Source organism: Electrona antarctica (assembly GCF_951216825.1).
Source record: "Electrona antarctica genome assembly, chromosome: 19".
NCBI classification, from domain to species: Eukaryota; Metazoa; Chordata; class Actinopteri; order Myctophiformes; family Myctophidae; genus Electrona; species Electrona antarctica.
The window spans coordinates 17397633-17419402 of record NC_136800.1 but is presented as its reverse complement, the minus strand read 5'-3'; the positions used below and the strand labels follow the sequence as shown (position 1 = coordinate 17419402).

The 21770-nt window shown below is 42.5% G+C and overlaps 1 protein-coding gene across 2 annotated transcripts; it reads right to left on the bottom strand.

Annotated features, from left to right (window-relative positions):
* Positions 1-2415: 2415 nt before the first annotated feature.
* Positions 2416-21731, bottom strand: LOC306912574 (uncharacterized protein). 2 transcript variants are annotated; one of them, XM_079488906.1, is made up of 20 exons: positions 21491-21731; positions 15750-16641; positions 15320-15514; positions 13859-14336; positions 13342-13463; positions 13214-13251; positions 13056-13093; positions 12902-12952; positions 11906-12035; positions 10803-10965; positions 10315-10438; positions 10127-10158; positions 9063-9120; positions 8664-8710; positions 8187-8247; positions 5836-5922; positions 5668-5681; positions 3603-3642; positions 3370-3457; positions 2416-2696 (listed from the first exon to the last, which is right to left on the bottom strand). In XM_079488906.1, the coding sequence occupies exons 1-19, from the start codon at positions 21497-21499 to the stop codon at positions 3388-3390; spliced, it is 2649 nt and encodes an 882-aa protein (XP_079345032.1). In that variant the 5' UTR covers positions 21500-21731; the 3' UTR covers positions 2416-2696; positions 3370-3387. The 2 variants fall into 2 exon arrangements, with proteins under 2 accessions (XP_079345032.1, XP_079345033.1); XM_079488907.1 differs by having other exon boundaries at positions 13220-13251.
* Between the last annotated feature and the right edge of the window lie 39 nt (positions 21732-21770).

Below are 21770 nucleotides of genomic sequence, written 5' to 3'. Positions count from 1 at the left end.
CCATGTATCTGTGCTGGTTGTCAGTGCATTCCAGTGACTTCAAAAGAAAGAATCACAATCACATTAATTGTCACATCACATGGCTTAACAGGTGTAAACATGTTTTAAAATAGTTTAAATAACTGATCGACATGTTCTGAGCTTGTAGATATGCTATTACTTACTTACTTACTTACTCCTCTTCGTCCCCTATGGGACATAAGGCTTCAATGAGCGCTCTCCATTGCATCCGATCCCTGGCAGCATGTTGCGCCTCTCCCCAGGACAGGTTCATCTGTTCCAGCTCTTGCGTCACAGTTCTGCGCCAGGTGGTCTTGGGCCTCCCAGGTTTTCTTTTGCCTGGTGGTGTCCATCGTAAGGCCACCTTTGTGATGCAGTCCTGCTCCATCCTCAGTACATGTCCTAGCCATCTCAGGCGTCTGTGTGTAATGTCCTTTGTAATGCTCCGGCTCCCTGTTTGTTTGTACAGTTCATGGTTTGATATTTTATTCGGCCAAAAGATCTGACATATACGTCTGAGGCATCTGTTGTGGAACACTTCTATTCTCCTAGTGTCTGTTTTGACCACTCTCCAGCTCTCAGAACCATACAGCAGAACAGACTTGACATTGCTTTTATATAGGAGCATCTTCGTTTTAAGGCTATATTGTTTTGATCTCCAGATGGATCGGAGTTGGGAGAAGGCACCCTGAGCCTTCCCCAGCCTTGCTTTGATGTCTTTTGATGCCCCACTGTCCTTACTGATAAGGCTGCCCAGATAAGTGAAATCTTCCACAAACTCAAGTGGTTTTTCATCGACAAGGATGGGTTGTGTGGGGGTAGAGTTCACACACAGCACTTGTGTTTTTGAGGTGTTAATACTGAGTCCGACCTGTCTGGCGAAGGTGTTAAGCCTAGATAGGCTATTGGAACGATCTTTTTTTTTTTTTTTACAGCCCCGGGGTCTCCTCCCAGTGGGACATGCATTGAGGACCTCCCTATAGGGAGACGCTCGGTAGGCTGGTTCCTTTCCAGGCGAATAAGCAGCAACTCTACTCAGTCTCTCTCTCACATGACTGAACTTCTCACCCTATCTCTAGATGCCAGCCACCCATCAGAGAAAACTCATTTCGGCCGCTTGTATTCGCAACCTTATTCTTTCGGTCATGATCCACACTTCATGACCATAGGTGAGATTAGGAACGAAGATTCCTTGGTAGACAGAGAGCTTTTCCTTCTGGCTCAGCTCTCCTTTCAGTGAGGTATAGCGACTGCAATATCACCCCTGCCGCTCCGATTCTCCGATCTTCTCTTCACAGGTGAGGGGTCCTCCCCTCACTTGTGAACAAGATACTTTACTTTAACTCCTACACCTGGGGTAATGTCTCATTCCCTAGTTGGACTGCACAATCCATTGGTTTCCTGCTGAGAACCATGGGCTCAGATTTGGAGATGCTGATCCTCATCCCAGCCACTGTACACTCGACTGCGAACCGGTCCAGTGAGAGCTGAAGGTCTTGGACCGATGGTGCCATCAGGACCACATCATCTTCAAAAAGCAGCGATGCAATCCTTAGCTCACCGAGCTGAATACCCTCTCCACCACGACTTTGCCTCGAGGACACGTTGTGTAGATCTGCTATTTTCTTTTCAAATGATTTATTTTATTTTATTTTATTATACAGTTGAAAACTTCACATTATGCATAATGAGTACTTTCTACTTTATATTTTAATTTCCAGAATATTTCTACATTGTAGAATTGATACTGTTAAGTAAAAAAATGAGTACTTTTTTCACCACTGATAAGCAGGATTGACATCGTGTAAAAAGCCCATTCCAATCTGCCACGCCCACAAGTGTAGCAGCAAAGCAATAGCCTGGCTAATAAGCCAGATTCAAATCACACTGTCGTGTGGTATTTGAGTCTGGAGATGCTGTGTATGTATCTTGTTTCCCGGGGGGGCGGGTTCAAACATTTTCTCTTTGACGCAATTGGTCAGAGCTACTGTCAGTCAAAGGTCTCAAGCATTGAACGTCACTGTACCAAAGCCCGCCCATATTGCATACCGTGTCCCGATTGGCCACACCAGTTCTCTGGTGTAGGAAATGGGCGTACAATTGAGCCTCTCCAGACCGTAATCCGCCGGCAGGCAATTTTTCTTTTGCCAACGGCTGATTCGGTCTGGCTTATTAGCCAGGCTAGCAAAGCAACACATGGCTGAGCATTCATTGATTAAACGTTTATTAGATGCCACCCACACAGACACAAGAGCTAAGTGATTTCAAATATAAAAAAATAAATAAAAAATCAAGCAACATAAGGCCCGGAAAGAAATCACAATTGAATAATTATTGGCATTGTGTAAAAAGTCCATTCCAATCTGGCACATCTACTGTACAAGTGTAACAGCAAAGCAACATATGGCTGGAGCATTCATTGATTCAACGTTTATTAGATGCCACCCATACAGACACAAAAGCTAAGTGATTTCAAATACAAAATGATAATAAAAATAAATCAAGCAAGCAACATAAGGCCCGGAAAGAAATCACAATTGAATAATTATTAAATTAAATGAAAGTATCAACTCAATCATTAATAGAACATGATGCGTAGAACATAACGTGCAAATCTAATACCTAAACATTGGTGAAAGTTATCATCAGTCTTTAGAAGTCAAGTCACTCAGTGATCAGGGCCCCTTTCTTGTGCCCTGTAAATATTCACAAAAGAGGATGGTCAAATAAAGAGTGGTGAAAGGCAACAACACTGTCAAATCTTTTATGTTTTTTTTATCCCACAACTTTGTAACCCATTTTTTCACCCAGTGTCAATTATCTAATGTAATCCTTGGCGCTACACCTCCTCTGCCAACCTGGGGGGGGGGGGGGGGGGAGGGGGGGGGGCAGCAGACTGACCTCATGCTTCCTTCTATGCATGAGGAATCCAAGCGGCTTCTTTTCACCTGACAGGAGAGTGTATCCCTGGCCGGACGTAGCGCGTGGAAGGAACACGTTATTCCGACCAGTTCCTTTCCCATCCATCAGGCACCCCAGCTGGCCAGGGGGAGGTAGTTTAGAGACCAGGATTACTGCATGTTTTTGTGAGGGTACCTACCCTTAGGGGACGCGGGGAGAACATGCAAACTCCACACAGAAAGGCCCTTTCGCCAACCCCGCCTCGGGTATGGGCACTGATGACGCGGAGGAGGGAACGCGCACCCAGCGCCCACAGCGTCCCCAGCGGGAATCGAACCCAGAACCTTCTAGCTGTGAGGCGACAGCACTACCGACTGTGCCACCGTGACCCCTAACATTGTCAAATCTAAAATAAAATAAAAATAATCGTACACTATCAGCTTCCCCCCAAAATGTTTTATTCCTTACGTTAGCAGGTGCAGAACATCAGAAAGTGTCAGCGTACAGGGGTGGAGGTGGAAGGATTCCTATGTCCCCTAAGTCAACATCCTGTTCGCTGTTGGAAAAAACAATGTCTAAGCTCATCCAACAAGACTGACAGAGAACAAAGTCAAAATAACTTGGCATCAATAACGGCACGAGTCTTCCAAGATAAATACAATGAATCAGACGGGAAGGCGCTGTATGCAGTCAACACTTACGGGTATAGTGGTTCCTCAATGGCACATGAAAAGCCTGGGACTAGACAGATAAGAGAAAACAGATATGGGTGTCATGCCAACACTCAACAGTTTGTCATTTTATCATCTTGGGACATCAAGTTACTTTCCACCACTTGAACCTTAGCATCCCTATTCTGGGGGCACATCTACAAGCTTCACATGCGTCATGAGTTTGTAGACTGGCTATTTTCACAGAAAGGATTTGGTGTAGAGGGGAGAAAAATAGCAGACCAAGTAGGTACAGGTTAACAAGTGTCCTTGCACATCTGGAGCATGACAAAAAAAGAATCCCAAAATGTGTCTGAATGAATAATAGTTTGATGTGAATCATTTGCATACAGGTTGATGTCGCTGCTTTATCCCAACGTAGTATTGACATTGTGTGGTATACATACTGTGGATGACAAACTAAATTAATGTGAATTAATCGCATGGAATAAATGCTCCCGGTGTGTGTAAGGACCTTAAGAAATAGTTTACGGTAAACTAAGTTTACCAAGAATTAGTTTAAGTATAGATGGTTTAAGTGCATGGTTACCCACTGGTTGGAGTGCAGCGTGTACACAGCAAGTATCCACTTCCTAATTCACCTACATCAGTGAGTGAGTGATGAGATAACAAGCTATCTTTACACCTGGGAAAAACTGAATCCATTCTCTTTGGCTCTAATAGTAATCTCAGCAAGGCAAATGGCTTCTTGGTTAGAGTGGGTGACAATGTTATCACACGTAAAGATGAAATTACCTACCTAGGTTCCATCCTGGAGGCTAATCTTTCCGGTGATAAAATGGCCACCAACGTAATCAAAAAAGTCAACCAAAGAACAAGATTCCTTTACAGGATCTCCTCACTGGTCAACAAAAACACCTTGAAGACCTTAACAGGAGCCCTCGTACAAGGTTTCTTTGACTATGCATGCACCTCCTGGTACCACAGCACTAGCCTGGCTAATAAGCCAGACTAATATCACACAACACTGTCGCGGTATATCAGTCTGGGCTGGCTCCACTTGGATTTCATTTCCCGGGGAACATTTTCTCTTTGACGCAATTGGTCAGAGCTACTGTCAGTCAAAGGTCTCAAGCATTGAACGTCACTGTACCAAAAGCCCGCCCATATTGCATACCGTGTCCCGATTGGTCCGACCTGTTCTCGATTGTAGGAAAGAGGCGTGCTACTGAGCCTCGCCAGACCGAAATCCGCTGGTAGGCAACTTTTTTTTGCCAACGGCTGATTCGGTCTGGTTTATTAACCAGGCTACCACAGCACCTCAAAGGCCCTTAAAACTAGGCTCCAGACTTCCCAAAACAAACTGGTCAGGCTCCTATTTGGCCTCACCCCCCGAACCCACCTCACCCCTGCCCACTTTGACAGGCTGGAATGGCTTAGGGTCGACGACAGAGTACAGCATCTTGCAATGGGTCTGGTCCACAAGATTCGATACACCACCAAGATACCCATGTACCTGTCTAGATACTTCCTTAATGTTAACGAAGTCCACACCCACAACACCAGAGGGAGTGCAACGAACCATGTACAACCCAGATTCGGCACAAACAAGGGACTAAATTATTTTCGCTCCTATGCCACCAAAATGTGGAACGCCCTACCAACAGTCATTAAGACATGCGAATCCCTTGACTCCTTCAAAACCCCTCTCAAAGGGCACCTACGGATGGCTGCAATTCAAAACTGGCCCCCGTAAAATCTGAATCCCCCCCCACCGCCCCCCTTTTCCCCTCACTGTATATGTTTCTTTTCCCTTTTTACCTCCATTATGATGAATTCCTGTTCCGTTCTTTGTCTATATAGAAGTGTCTATTTGTACGTCTCTAAATGTTTTGATGAATTGAACATGGTGGACCCTCTTGTAAACAAGTGTAATGCTTAATTGGGTCGTCCACTCACAGTTAACAGCCTTTGTATTGAGTTTGTGCTTGAAATGTACTGTAATTCTGCAAACTGTTAATAAATATTTCAATCAATCAATCAAAGATGGGATAAACAGTGGGGACAAAAAAAAAAGAAAAATCTCTGCACTTACTTGGAGGCTTAACACTTCAAACAGGGCAGAAGGGGGGGGGGGGTGAAGACATTTCAACTCAGTTAGAAGACATTTCAACTCAGTTAAAAGCCACATTAAATGTTAAAGCATCTAGTAGACACTAGACAGCATTGGATGAAGTAATATTATTTGATGGGAATACTGTACTTGGTAGGTGTTAGTGCTCCATCGTCAGTCAATTCATCATTTTGGTGAAAGAAGATGGCCAATCTCTGCAGGGCTTCATGTCTGGTCCTAAATGCCAAGGACACGTTATTACCGATAGCCATTGCATATTATTGCTGCTTCTATTCCAAACAAAAACCCCAGAAACCTTCATACTTGATATTTGTCATTCATATTGGACTCCTTTATGGAAAAGTTCCTTAAATTAGATGACTAATGGCTACAGTACTCGTTGCACATTTGGGAACAATAAAATATGTGAAATCCTCTCCAGGATGCAGTCAGGACAATGATGATTTCTCATTTTTCACTTGGAAAAAGTCAACGATATGTGTGCGTATGTCATTGGCAAATGGTGTGCTTTTTCCTGAGTAAAACCAGGAAAGGCCAAGTAGTGAAAAGCTGCATTGTAGTCAAAAATCACACCCGTGTGAAGTGAGTGGCGCTAATATATTAAACTCATGTTGCTATGATGATAGGTGATGTAACAAACATGGACAAAACAAACATTAAATTATTTATTGTCAATGGCATTTCATGTTTGTGTTAGGGACAAGATGACTTAAATTTCCCTTCATTGTCAATGGCGTTTATAATGTTTGTTTAACTAAAAACAAACATTAAACCTGTATATAGGAGGGGCTAGCGCCCCTCAATAATCAATGCATGTACCAAAATGTATTAAACAGAAAACCGTAAACCCTATTCCCACATGCTTGAAATGCCTACAATTTGGCATCTTGAGTGTGGGAACAGATAATCTGAGTTCCCAGAAGTTTTATTTTTCACATGGAACAGATGCTGATTCAGAATGCTGGTATATTTTGTTCCATCAATATCATGTCACCCCACCTCGTTAGTAGTATGCCTACACCGTTATCCCATCATGAGTGTGAATGACAAGTGTCACGTAAGAGATGCTAGTTCTGTGAACTAAAAAAATAATAATACAAAAGTAAAATGCTTCATAAAAACAATGCTGATGTAAGTGATTTGCTGGAAAAAGCTCTTGCATGTGTACTGGTGGAGAAAGAGAAAGCATGTGTGTGCACTAGTTGAGGTTGGGTTGAGAGTAAGGCAAAGAGAGAACCGGATATAAAGCGTGTAAGTTTTTTGGGTGAAGAAAGCATGGGTTATAGTGTGTGTGAGAGTGTGTGTGTGTGTGTGTGTGTGTGTGTGAGACAGCAAGGCTGTCAGTGGCAACAGTGACAAAACTGTTCAATGAACAAAATGCTTACTAGCTGCAAGGTCTATCTAACCAAGAGAAATGTTAAAAATGTTATTTGAATGGAGATGGGAGTGTCCAAGGGAGTTGGCGTGTGAGAGATTGAGATCTACATCCCGAGTAGAGATAAATTAAACCATCTGCAGATGAATGTTTCTGTTCTTCCCAAATACATATTTTAGCATCCCCGAATGGCTCGTCTTGCGTTCTTATAGACAGACACATCTTGCGTGATCACTAATACTGTTAGATGGGAACAGTTAAGTAGTTACACCAACATTGTTTTTGTGTAATTGTTTTGTTCCTATTGGCGTAGATTATAATGACTGCTATGTTTGTGTAGAGAGTAGACAAGCATCAACCTTTACTGTAAAGTTTACAGTAAAGGTTGTCTACTCTCTACACAAACATAGCAGTCATTATAATCTACGCCAATAGGAACAAAACAATTACACAAAAACAATGTTGGTGTAACTACTTAACTATTGCCTTGCAATCATAGTTATAGTCCACCTATAATAAACTGTCTGCTTCACAAGAACAATGCTTGTATGACAGAATGTATAAGCAAGTGCAACCCGCACATTGTACTGAGGTCTTGAAACTGAAAAGTAAGCAGGTCCGAGAGGCTAATTGTCGGTATCGGCCCGAGAACCATTGTGTCCATCCCCATCTCAATGTACTAGACCCCTAGGAGATGGATTGCGCAGGTGGAGCGCAACACCAATTTTGTACCATCAGCTCCCAGTACTTGCCACACATCTTAGTTACCCAAGATGTGCAACTGAACTAAAATGAAAGTCTTTAAGACAATGATAAAGTTACTTATGCTATTGTTGATTGTCATTTTTTCAACAAAACAGTTATACCAACATTGTTTCCCTTACAAAACAGTTACCCCAACATTGTTGCCCATATCACAGAAATCTAACACTTTCATACCCACTTGAACTGCAAATGCAGTTACATAAATAATTCCAGGTCGTGAGATATACGGAATAAAATGACAAACTGACTTTTCCCACATGGTGCCAACATTGAACAATGCCAGTGGATTAACAGCTTTACATGCCAGTGGGAAAAGGGGCTTAAGTTTTATAAGACTTACTGCATGTGTAGCTCCTCCAAGTTGGTATCACTAAGTGTGTGCTGGGCAACAGTGTCACACACTGTCAACAGAGATAGAAGCAGGAGAGAGGCGAGTGGTAAATAGATGAGGTGAATTATAGGATAGTGAGGACTGAGAGAGACATTTAAATCTGGTCTTTGAAGGACATCAAAGGTCTGCTGTATGCATGCCAATGGAGAGTATAAAAACACCTCAAACAGGAACCTCTATTTGAACCAGGAGTTAAAGGGACACTTCACCCATTTTGCAAAAGATTATATGTTAATGAAGATGTCCATGACTTCAGACACTGGGCTCACTGCTACAATCTAAAATATCTAAAACCACACATTACACACATAAAGACCCCCAGGAAAGTGTTCTAAATCTTCTAAACGTCATTAACATATATTTTTATGCAAAAAGGGTGAAATGTCGCTTTAAAAGAAAAATTGAAAATTATTAACATGTACTCACTTATCTCGGACAATGAGACGAATTGAGATCGAGTCTCCTGATGAACACTACGGTATTGAATGATGAACGAAACAATATTAGTCATATACTGCCATAGTATTAAAAATAAAATAAAAATCACACCTGTGTGAAGGGAGGAGCGCTCTTATCATCATACAACCTAATACATAATCTCATTCCGGCCATTTCGAATTTGCGTCCTCACCTTTGTGTAAACACAAACATTGAAGACAAACACTCAAAGCTGGCCATTCATTGTCAATGGCATTTCATGTTTGTGTTAAAACAGCAGATTATCTATGCTCATCTGTTGACATGGGGAGCAAAGTCAATCTAAGAACACATTTTTATTTGGATGACAAAGACTACGGTCAGATACAGGTACTTTGTCAGATTTACCTCTTTTCGGGCGAGAGGGTCTCCTCCTCACACGTCCATTCCTCACTATCATCTGTGACTGAAATACAAAAATGCATTTGACAGGAGGCCTGGCACAACAGTCAACATCCCATCTCATAACGGCATTGGTTCAACGTAAATGGAATTCCTATGCAATCATAAAGATAACAAATTGCTGTCAAGCCTGCATATGGCGCTAGAGGCCTGGACTGCATTATGGAAAGAGGCATTGACTATCTAGATTCTAGGTTATGCACTCCACCCCTTCTGTTACTGTATGTCAAGGGTTCCCAAACCTTTCAGGCCACAACCCCCCAAAAGAATCCGGTTTGAACTGGTGGGACCCCACCTGTCTGGACAAGCACTTGAACTGGTGGGACCGCACCTGTCTGGACAAGCACTTGGAATTGTTGGCATTACATGATTTACTTTGACTCGGTTCCACAGATAAATATTGTGAAAATAGCCGACAATACAAGGTCACATTGCGAGCTTGTAGATTGGCTATTTTATTGTAACTTTAGAAATGTACAGATAGGTTTGTTTACCGCTGAGTGAGAATACATTGTTGCAAATTAAGCTAATCATCTGGGGATCCACTACAATAATTTGGGGACCCCCCTGGGTCCCGACCCCCAGTTTGGGAACCAATGCGCATTGGATGTGGTATGCAGTTGATTGTCAATGTTTGTCCGTAAAGGTTTTGTCTGCTGATTTGATCACATTCGTTTGTGATCAAATAAACACAACTTTTACCAAGCTGTGTAATGTGAAAATCGGTCATATCACTTTGTGTTCAGAATTTAGCATGCCATAAAGTGTCTGAGATGATGTGAGGCTTGTACCACTACACAGTTCAGCATACTCTACACAGTATGCTAGGATGTAGATGTTCCATACTAAATGAATACTGTACTGTACTGTACTGTACTGTACAGGTTAGCTACAATGCCAAATTAATACTGAATGTACAGAGGAAGCTAAAATGATACATTTACATTTCAGACATCTAGCAAATTGTCAAACTTCGCATTAAGGTCATTGTGGAAAAACATGATACTTACAGCTGCTTGCAAGAGCGGGCTGGTTAGATGATCTAGGGTAAAAAAAAGTCATAGGTGGGTTGATGATAATACAAGATTAGAAACCAAAAAGTATGGTTAAAAATGTCAAAATGGTTTTGGGTGTACAGGGGAGAGGCGTGGTTTCATAAGTTGGTGTATTTACTGAAAAACTATTTTTTTTCTAGTACCTGCTCTCAATGCTGATGGCATCTGCCTCTGGGTTTCCTGCTTTGCCAGCTGCCTGGGCCTTCTTTCCCAGTTCTACCACCTCCTGGATATTTAGCTCCACGTTCATTACTGAAATATAGCCATCTACAACAACACAGGATTGAGTCACCATTTACCCAGTCTCTTGTAGCCAGACAATCAGAGATCTCCACCTACTTAGTCTGGGGAAATCACTGCTGCTTTGAAAACCAATGATCATATCACTGTCTCATTATCAGAGTTCTGCAATGCAGTTATTTCTTTATTTCGGAATTGTTTCCACGCACCCAGTTCTAGCCCATATATTGAATTTAGATGTCACCATACGTTATCAGTAGGCGGCACCCTCGAGGTTACCTATGAGTAAAAAGGCTGCCCTTTGAAAATGGCATGATGACACAAACACAGTACAATGTTAAGTCATTAGAATGAAAGAGCCACAATAAGAACTCAACACAGCTCTTCTCACACTTGATGTGGCTGGCATCCCGGGCTAGCCATCTCCCTTTGGGGCAGTTGGAGGTACGGATGATGCCAACTGTGTCCCCGCTCTTCACAGCTAGGTCATTCTTGCGGAGCTTGGTGGTAACCATCACATTAGCGTAGTGCATGGGCTCCTCCTTGCCAGTCACCTAGACAGAGTCCAACAATTTTAGGGCTTACATGCACCACATAGAAACTAATGTTTTCAAGTTAGATCGTGGAGTTGGTTCCATGTACCTGGAATGTAGTAGCATAGATAAGAGTAGGGTTTCTTTCTTTAAAAAAAAAAGTGGATTAGCCAAGCTACAAACATACAGAAATGAATCCATTACAAACTGTAATTTGGCCAAGATGTTCTTAGTATAGATCTATTCAATGGCATACTAGTGACCATTGCATATGTAATTTAAGAGCCAATAAGCTCAAGTGCTCTATGCATAACTGTAGTTCCAGGTTTCACAGAGGTGGCATACTGCAGCAGATTTGAACGTGAAATGCTGCCGCAGGAAACTGAACAGGAACATGCAGGGAATCCAGGACTACAGTGCATACAATAAAGTGTCTACCATTAATCAAGGATTTTTTTCCACTACAGCATAAAACTCAGTGAATGCCTCAATAAAAAAAATCTAACAAAAGTCTCCCCTGAGGAGAATCTATTTGCTTTCAATTCATAGATCATGCAGCAGGCATTTTGGCATGTAAACACAGCTGATGGTAATAAAGTAAATAATAAAAAAGCCGTGTTTCTGTGTGTCAGCATGATCAGGGAACATCCTGTTCACTTCCAACCTATGTGAGCCAAGGGTTGGAGCTTCCAGCTTCCATTGTCGCATCATGTGCAGCTGAACTTTACGACAGTGTGCCGGTTTGATGCCTCTGCAATGCGTTGTCCACTAATATGCTTCATTTGCACACGCTGTAGGCTTGTGAATCTGCCATGTTTTTAATAGCCAATGCTAAAATCTAAAATTGCAGACGCATTCCTGGTTTTAATGGTAAAAGCTTCAGCTGTGCCAACCTGTCAACATGTGTGCTGTGAAAATGGTCCATTAACATCTACATGTTGCTGCCATCATCTGAACTTACTTTGAACTTCTTTTTCATTTCATTCTCCTTTTTCTCCCTTTCCTTTTGCTCTTTTCTCTCCTTATCCAGGCGATGCTTGTCCCTCTTCTTCTGCTCCTTGTAAACGCCCTCAGGGCTCTGGCATTCCTTACTGAAAACAAAGACATTTAGAGACAATTCAGTGGAGATTTATAGTCAAGACAGATTACAAAGAACCCTCAGAAGATACAAATATCCAGTAATTCAAAACAAAAAATCATTAGCTACAAACGAGAATCATATTGGCTGACCAAGATAAGATACAGTGTCTAAAACAAGCATTGCAGGTCAAACAGAAAGCTAATCCTGAAAGACACTAGGCACCTGTTGGGATATCATAATACCATGATATGGCATAAGTGTCGTCTTTTCCTGGTTTTAATCAAATTAACACTATTTTATACTCTCAAAAATGTCCAAAATAGCCGATCTACAAGCTCATAACATGCCGTGATACAAACATTAATGTCACAATATCAATCAAGGTATTTCTTAAGAAAAATATGGTGATACGATCTCTGTATCACCCAAGCCAAGCAATCCAGAAAATTGGCTAGTCTTCTCACTGTCAAGGTCAGGGAAACAGTACAAACTATAACCCGAAGAGGCTCATTAGAAGCTTCTGCCCTTCGGCCATGTGAACCTTGAGTGAAGACATTGCCTCTAGGACCCCTCTGCCCTTAGGACAGTGCCTTCACATAAGACATATTTATGTATGGAATACTTACATGCAACATTTTTAGCATCTCTTTATGGACATCGTAATTGCATATGCACTTTGTTCTCTCTTTATGCTCATTAGTTAGTTGCCTTTTCATGTGCACATCTACAGTATAGTATGGAGTCAACTAAAATATGTTTCAAAGAGCTTTATGTGACAGGCAAAAGTTGGGGATCCGATCATACGACTCTGTTGCTTGCTGAAGATAGCCAATTTACACATTTCACAATGTGTGTTTAAAATCAGGCTTTACCCACCCATGAGCATGATAATGGGTTGAATGGTTCTGTTCGGCTGGTAGACTGATCCTGCAAATTGATAACCATAATAAAATAGAATTAGTTGAGCAAGGTGAATTTCAGTGACTACTGACAAGATGCAGGACTTCCATCTTTGAAAACAAAGACATACCATGGATTCCGATGCCATAGGTTAGAACGGTCCTGTCTCTTGAAACACACAAACGAGAAAAGGGAGTTTTAATTTGCTACAGATGAGTGGGTATAGATTTAGTCAATCAAAGTACAGATTGTAAGCGTATAATTTGCTCCTGGTTAGACATTGATTACCGTTACCAGTGGAGGCTGGCTGTCAGCTTCATATGGATCTGTAAGAGATATAGTTAACTTCTTAATTGCTTATACAGTAGTTATGACAAAATGTAGTCTATAGGAGAGGCAAAAATTATTAGTCTTACTCGTGGGAGCCCCGCCATCACGTTTAAGCGAGTTGCAGTCACTGATGTATTTTCTGACGGTCTCAACATCTTCATAGACATTCTCAGTCGAGGTTTCATGGAAACGCTCCTGTCCAAAGACACTAAAAGGGGAGTGCCAAACAGATCAAAACATCATCACAATCTCTCTCTCTCTCTATATATATTTTGGTTTGAGGCCAATAGAGAAATGACATATGGCACTTCCCATGGCTGGGGGCTGAGGGCAGTGGTGACTGGTGGGTGTAGTTTATTTGAGCGTTTGGCTCACTGAAAGAAAACTACAAGTGATGCCCGGTGAAAGTTCACCAATGTTGAACTCCAATCTTCAGATGTGCTGAAAGTCACACGTAAACGCACCGCAGCCGGACTCCCTTATGCAGCAGTCTTTTGCTCGCATACCATGTAAGTGAACAGGAGCCTGGCGCGTACTATACTGTATGTGTGAGCGTGCCTTAAAGCAATTTCACTCCATTTACGATAACCCTTGAATTCTCACCTGGGTTGGGGTTGAGTTCCACCGTTCAGCAGTGTATTATTATCAAACTCATCAGGTTGACCTTCCAAAACAGGAGCAGCCACCTCCTCCTCCTCCTCGTCAGGATAAAGTTCAGGAATCTCAGGTTCTGGAGGCTCTGGTAGATTTTGAGGGTCAGGTACGACTGCTGGCTCTGGGTGTTTCACGTCTTGACCGCTGGCTTCCAAGGCAACAGGCCTCTGGAGCTCGCACACAGGCTGCACAGCATCAAAATTGTACTCTGCCAATGATGGCTCCAAGTAGCCAAAATCGGAGGCTTCCAACTCCAGAGCAGCAATATCAATGTCAAAAACTCCAGCCTCGCCTGTTTCTACCTCAGTACTCTCAAAGTCTGGGAAGTCTGGGGCGTCCAGCACAGGGCCGCTAGCGAATGGAAGCGCACACTCTGGCTTCTCCTGTTGTGTGTGGCTGGGATCCAGTGACACGTTTGAAAACGCCTCTGAAAACACAAACTAAAAATCAGCACCTAAAACATGTTTCACCTCTAAACAAAGGAGAAAGTCAGTAGGCTATAATAATACGCAGTTCAGACATCCAAGTGCAATAAATAAAACTGCTGCCCAGAGAGAATATTCTGTAGAATCTGTACACTTGTGACACAGGAGGAAAAAACAAATAAAGAAAATATAATCACTGTTGGGCAGAAAACTATATTGATACCTTGATCTTTTTTAGTATAATAGTATTAGTTTACTATAATTAGATTAATACACGATAATCAACACTAACACTTTAATTTAGAACACCAAATCAAATCATAGTATGTACATACGTGTTCAATCAATTATTCAATCAAAGAAAACGGCACAATATTAGTTTGCCAGTTGCCTCTTCTACAAAAATGTAAGTTACAATACAATTAAGTTACTGTCGCGTGTTGTCATTCTCTTGTACTTATTTTTCCCACCACGGAGTACCCTTGCATCTCGGAGGACAGGCAAGACGGGCAGTGTTGGTAGGCCAATCAGAGGCAGGCGGGGCGTTACCATGTCTATGCTCGGACGTAGAATAAATATACGCTTGCCCTTTGCCCCTGTTAAGTGTTGACTTTATGCCATATGTAGTCCTGAAGAAAGCAAGGATGTTACAGAGACACTGGAGATGGAGTCACTTGGAGGGGGGAGGGAGGGAAGAGGGGTGAAAAAAAATCCTGGGAACTGCACTTGTGTCCTATGTATGCATAGAAATGCTGTTATTGTACTGCTTTTTCCAAATAAAATAAATATTATATAAAAAAAAGAATAGATATACACAGGTTCAAGTGGTTAATCAAAAAAAAGAAAAAAGATTTGGTGGCCCCTGTGTACTAGTAAATCAAAAGACCCCCTAGGGGTACCGGACCCCCTGTTGAAGACACCTGCACTAAGGGATGTGACAATTACCATCCCCTGAGAGCCCAAATGACACCCCTGGTCAACATACCCTGAGTGGGAACTGGATGGTAACGGTTGAGATCTACAGATGGAGGTCTGGGAGGCTTTAGAGGCCGAGGCCACAGAGAATACAGGTCAGGCACAAGCTTCTTCTGGGGAGGAGGTGGTGAAGGAGGAGTTCCATCCATCCTCAAAGGAGGGACATCTACTCGATCTCTATGGAACCATTTGTCTAGTTGAGACTCTACCCATTTGAAGAAACAAATGCAAACAGCAAATCCAACGGATTAGTAATGTGACAGTCTCTAAGCAATCCAAGAACTTTGAACAAAATCGAATGTTCCCTGGATTCTTTATTAGAATGTCACAGAGAGAAGACCAAACATACAAAAAGTGCAAAAACAGGTGTGCATAGATTGTGAAAGTTGAAGTTTATGCAGTAAAATAAGCAACAATAGCTTATCCTTGATAGGACTTACTACGAAGAGTGCTATTCTTTTTGAAGAAGGGCCGGGCCGAGACGCAGGCTAGTGGAAGACATATAGGTGGAGGTGGAGGGGGCAGATCTGGCATGAGGTGCTCTGCCTCCCTTGGTGGCAGAGGAAAGCCTTCATCCGTTCCGCTGCTATCGGAGCGCAACATCTTGGGCCTGGTGTATCCCAAGAATGCCCTGCGGGATAACTTCTTCTTAGCTCTCTCCAAGGTGCTCATAAATCGATTTTCCGATTCCCCACCACTTGTCTCCGCGAAAGGTGGGGTGACATCTGGGCTGGAAGGGGTGCTCGAATGCTCTCCTTGTAGAGACGTGACTGACGTTTGTCTCTCCAAGTGTGCCAACGGCAGCTCTCCGGGAGCGCTGGAGGGTCTGGTGGTCAAATCAGCATAGGTGGGCTCTTCTCTGCCTTGCACGATGACCTTCGATGCTTTGCTCGACTTGAAGGGAAGCAGCAGACCCTTTTTCTTGATTTTAACTGGTGGTGCGGCTGGATTTGGCATCACGGGATTCAGGTCTGGTAGAACCAAAGGCATGTTCCGGTCTCTGAGAGACTGCCTCATGGCGCTGCTGTCTCCGACAGGCTGCGGTGGCACTGGTGGGGCGTTTTGCTGAGTTGGCGGTGGAAACGAGGATGGACGCGTGCCCCCGGACGCCCTCCTCCAACCATCTCTAAACATGACGGCGGGAGGAGCGGCTGGTATCTTGCCCTCTACTGTGGTGAGGATGGAACTGACCAGCGAGCTGCAGTGAGCTCCTGGAGATGGAAGACGTTTGGGCTTCTCTGCGATGGTTGGTCGAGCATTGTTGCTGGTCTGAGCCGCGGTGGCCTCCTCCTGAAATTTGGCCCTCAGAGCTTTAACGTTGATTGGTCCCTCCTTGTAAAACATAAGAACAGGCCAATTGAAAACACTGATGCCAGTCATGCCACCATAAGAGGGTCAAACAGATGATTAAAATGGGGGTGAATGGGTGCTTTGTCTCATATGTACCGGTAATACGCTTCACTGCCTGCCTGTTTTATTTTTATGCGTTGTGTGGAGACTACGAATGAAATTTGGCATCTTTGCTAATTCCGTTTTATTTACGTATTTACGAAATACAACGAAAATAAACAAATAAGCAATATGTTTTTGATAAACAAATGCAGGTTTTTAAGTTAAATCTCTGTATGCCATACCGATAACAATAATTGCTATAGTGCATTTGTTAAAAATTAAAAAAAAAGTAGTCTACCCTAACACAAGGGAAAAAAGGCACAAGATAATACATCAAGTGCATAGAAATAGTCATCTATACTATAGATGACTATTTCTATGCACTTGATGTATTATCTTGTGCTTGTGCTATAGATTCTATAGGTAAACCAAGATGCTCCTATCATCAGTCTAAAACTCTAAACAGTATAATATTATAAAATAAATAATCTGTACATTGAAACTATACAGACTAAATCAGGGGAAAGAAAGAGCCTTAAAACTTATCATTCCAATTTTTGTGTTTCATCACTTCTAATATCACTTGTTTTTATCCTGTATGGCTATGCGTTCTCTCTCCTGATACTGTATGATATCCACCAGGGCTGAAATGTCCTGTTTAAATAAGTTATTGGTTGTTATTGGTATTATACCTACTATACCATATTACAGTAAACCATAACATATATTATACCATATACATAAGTAACTCATTATATATATTCTATAAGGATAACATAACATATGAATGATATGGAGGAATCATACTCATATCCTCTATAGAGCGTCGCAGTCCCGCCCCCTACCATGGACCAGGAAATGAAACCCAAAGCATTTTTCCCATAGACATTTCTTAAAGTATTTATTTAAAGACGGTTACGCCGCGGACAACGCCAACTCGAGTCGTGACAACTCATGACAACACAAACAATATTTTGGACCAAACAAATAATTACAAAGAATAAAAACAACAAAAAAGGTGTTGTAACCTGCCGTTTTTTTCTTCTTTCTAATTATTTGTTCGGCCCAAAAAATTGTGTTTGTTGTCATGATTTGTCACGAGTTGGCTTTGTCCACGGCGTAAACGTCTTTAAATAAATACTTTCTGAAATGTCTATGAGGAAAATGAACGGAGAATCATTTCCTGGTCCAGGGTAGGAGGCGGGACTGCGACGCTCTATAATAACCCTATATAATAATCTGCCAACAATGTACTTCGGGATGCTCTTTGCCACCTTGGCCTAATCAATCATTATTAGTAAACCATAACACAATGGCAATGAAAGGTATTGACTCCACACAGCAGGAATTATTGTGTTGATGCGATGTATATTGTTGTGTATGCAAGTAGCTGTGTATATGTATGTTTAATTATGTATATGTATGTTTATTTATGTGTAGGTGAATGTATATATCTAAGGACAACATGAATGTATGCACTGTGTAGGTAGACAGATCAGTCTACAACACGTGTACTTAAATATGCAAATGGGCTCCAGGGGTAGGGCCCGACTAGCCTATGGCTTCTCCTTAGACCTTTTTCGGATATTGGACAGGACATAAGCAACGGACACTCAAAAGAAGTAGAAAGGGGGAAAAAAGAAAAAAAATGGAAATGATGTGTGTTATGTATGAACTGTATGTCCACCATTCTGAAAATAAAACTGAACTGAAATAAGCTGGAGAAACCCACTAATGATTGAACAATCTCGATGTAATGATTGCTACTGGTCCTATATGGAATTGGGGCGACCACCTGTTACCTTTATTGTCCTAGACAAGTCTTCTAAAGCTTGACTTCTATGTTATTGATCTATTGTCCTTAAATGTCTTGATGAATTGAATATACATACCACAATAGAAACAAGCCCTTAGGGCTTTTTGCGTTATCATTTTAGAATCATTGTGTAATCGTACCACTGTTATTTAAAACTGTAAATATAAAGTAGCCTATTCAATCAATCAAAAGTATTTGCCTTTGCAAAGGCATTTTAGAGCTATGGGCCAGAGCTAGGCTAGCACTAGCCCGTCTCCGGACCCCCCGGGTTGAGCTCCTTTGGACCTACCGCGTAGGGTCCGGTATCACCGGCTTCAAGCGACATGGGATGCAATCTGATTTACCCTGACTTACCCCTCTGCTGCGGTGTGGGTGTCACGCTGACATATTCAAAAAGAAGCATATGAACGCTATAGGAGACAACGAACCTTCTGACCCCCCCCCCGCGAACGGCTCAGAAGCCGTTAAGTATTTTTAATGTTTGTACGACCGTTTTGGCAGCTCTGAAATTCTCTCTTCGGTCCCTCCTTGTTGACATCTCGGTTGGCTAGCTGCGCCTACGAGGCGCGTAGGGAGGCGCAGCTAGCCAACCGAGAGGCTGGAGGCGGTACAATGGGATGTCAACAAGAGAGAATTTCAGAGCTGCCAAAACGGTCGTACAAACATTAAAAATACTTAACGGCTTCTGAGCCGTTCGCGGGGGGGGGGTCAGAAGGTTCGTTGTCTCCTATAGCGTTCATATGCTTCTTTTTGAATATGTCAGCGTGACACCCACACCGCAGCAGAGGGGTAAGTCAGGGTAAATCAGATTGCATCCCATGTCGCTTGAAGCCGGTGATACCGGACCCTACGCGGTAGGTCCAAAGGAGCTCAACCCGGGGGGTCCGCAGACGGGCTAGGCTAGCACCTGACCCTTAACCAAAACATTACAATGCACCATGAATCATATGCTTCAGCTAGTGCCTATAGTCAGCTTAAACATCACTACGGTAAGCAGCAAAGACCAAATATATAACAACAACAGTGTCTAAACCAAAATAAACCACACGTGATCACACCTCTATGGATCACACCCATGCCATGCTTAACAGTGCCAAACGCTACCCCCCCCCCCCCCCCCCCAATTACATAAATAAATACAATTGATTCAAAACAAAATCCAACCTCACGCCTAAAATAGATAAACAGCGCCTCATCTTAACGAAGATTATAGCCTTATTAAACCACACAAACCCATATAACCTTCACCATGTCAAACACAAACATTTGTGTCACTTTGAGTGACAAATAATTGTACACTTAAATGAATGGCATGCAAATAAATGAAATGGTGTACTGTGTAGGCTTAGCTATGTAGAACACTGCATGGATATGAGCCTATAAATTATGGCAATCTTCAGGAAAACATATTTACCTGAAGACCTCTATACTGTAGTGTAGAAAATACACTATGGGTTCAATAAACCCACTAATGATTGAACAATCTCGATGTAATGATTGCTACTGGTCCTATATGGAATTGGGGCGACCACCTGTTACCTTTATTGTCCTAGACAAGTCTTCTAAAGCTTGACTTCTATGTTATTGATCTATTGTCCTTAAATGTCTTGATGAATTGAATATACATACCACAATAGAAACAAGCCCTTAGGGCTTTTTGCGTTATCATTTTAGAATCATTGTGTAATCGTACCACTGTTATTTAAAACTGTAAATATAAAGTAGCCTATTCAATCAATCAAAAGTATTTGCCTTTGCAAAGGCATTTTAGAGCTATGGGCCAGAGCTAGGCTAGCACTAGCCCGTCTCCGGACCCCCCGGGTTGAGCTCCTTTGGACCTACCGCGTAGGGTCCGGTATCACCGGCTTCAAGCGACATGGGATGCAATCTGATTTACCCTGACTTACCCCTCTGCTGCGGTGTGGGTGTCACGCTGACATATTCAAAAAGAAGCATATGAACGCTATAGGAGACAACGAACCTTCTGACCCCCCCCCCGCGAACGGCTCAGAAGCCGTTAAGTATTTTTAATGTTTGTACGACCGTTTTGGCAGCTCTGAAATTCTCTCTTCGGTCCCTCCTTGTTGACATCTCGGTTGGCTAGCTGCGCCTACGAGGCGCGTAGGGAGGCGCAGCTAGCCAACCGAGAGGCTGGAGGCGGTACAATGGGATGTCAACAAGAGAGAATTTCAGAGCTGCCAAAACGGTCGTACAAACATTAAAAATACTTAACGGCTTCTGAGCCGTTCGCGGGGGGGGGGTCAGAAGGTTCGTTGTCTCCTATAGCGTTCATATGCTTCTTTTTGAATATGTCAGCGTGACACCCACACCGCAGCAGAGGGGTAAGTCAGGGTAAATCAGATTGCATCCCATGTCGCTTGAAGCCGGTGATACCGGACCCTACGCGGTAGGTCCAAAGGAGCTCAACCCGGGGGGTCCGCAGACGGGCTAGGCTAGCACCTGACCCTTAACCAAAACATTACAATGCACCATGAATCATATGCTTCAGCTAGTGCCTATAGTCAGCTTAAACATCACTACGGTAAGCAGCAAAGACCAAATATATAACAACAACAGTGTCTAAACCAAAATAAACCACACGTGATCACACCTCTATGGATCACACCCATGCCATGCTTAACAGTGCCAAACGCTACCCCCCCCCCCCCCCCCCCCCCCCCAATTACATAAATAAATACAATTGATTCAAAACAAAATCCAACCTCACGCCTAAAATAGATAAACAGCGCCTCATCTTAACGAAGATTATAGCCTTATTAAACCACACAAACCCATATAACCTTCACCATGTCAAACACAAACATTTGTGTCACTTTGAGTGACAAATAATTGTACACTTAAATGAATGGCATGCAAATAAATGAAATGGTGTACTGTGTAGGCTTAGCTATGTAGAACACTGCATGGATATGAGCCTATAAATTATGGCAATCTTCAGGAAAACATATTTACCTGTTCCATTGTTGTAGTGCGTTTTTCGACAGTTTGCCCATTTGGAAATTAATATCAGCCTTACCCTTTCATAATCACTACGCTGTGGACTATAACTTCCTGATTATACTTTCGCTCGTTATGTTCTCCGAACAACAAACAAACAACTGGAATCTACAGTCGCACCACACACGCACCCTGCGTCCCACTGCCTGCAAGCGGTGACACTTGATTGTTTGATTGTTTTCCGCTGGTCCAGAGATAGGAGCCACCCCAAGTTTCAAGCAGTTAGAACTTATTT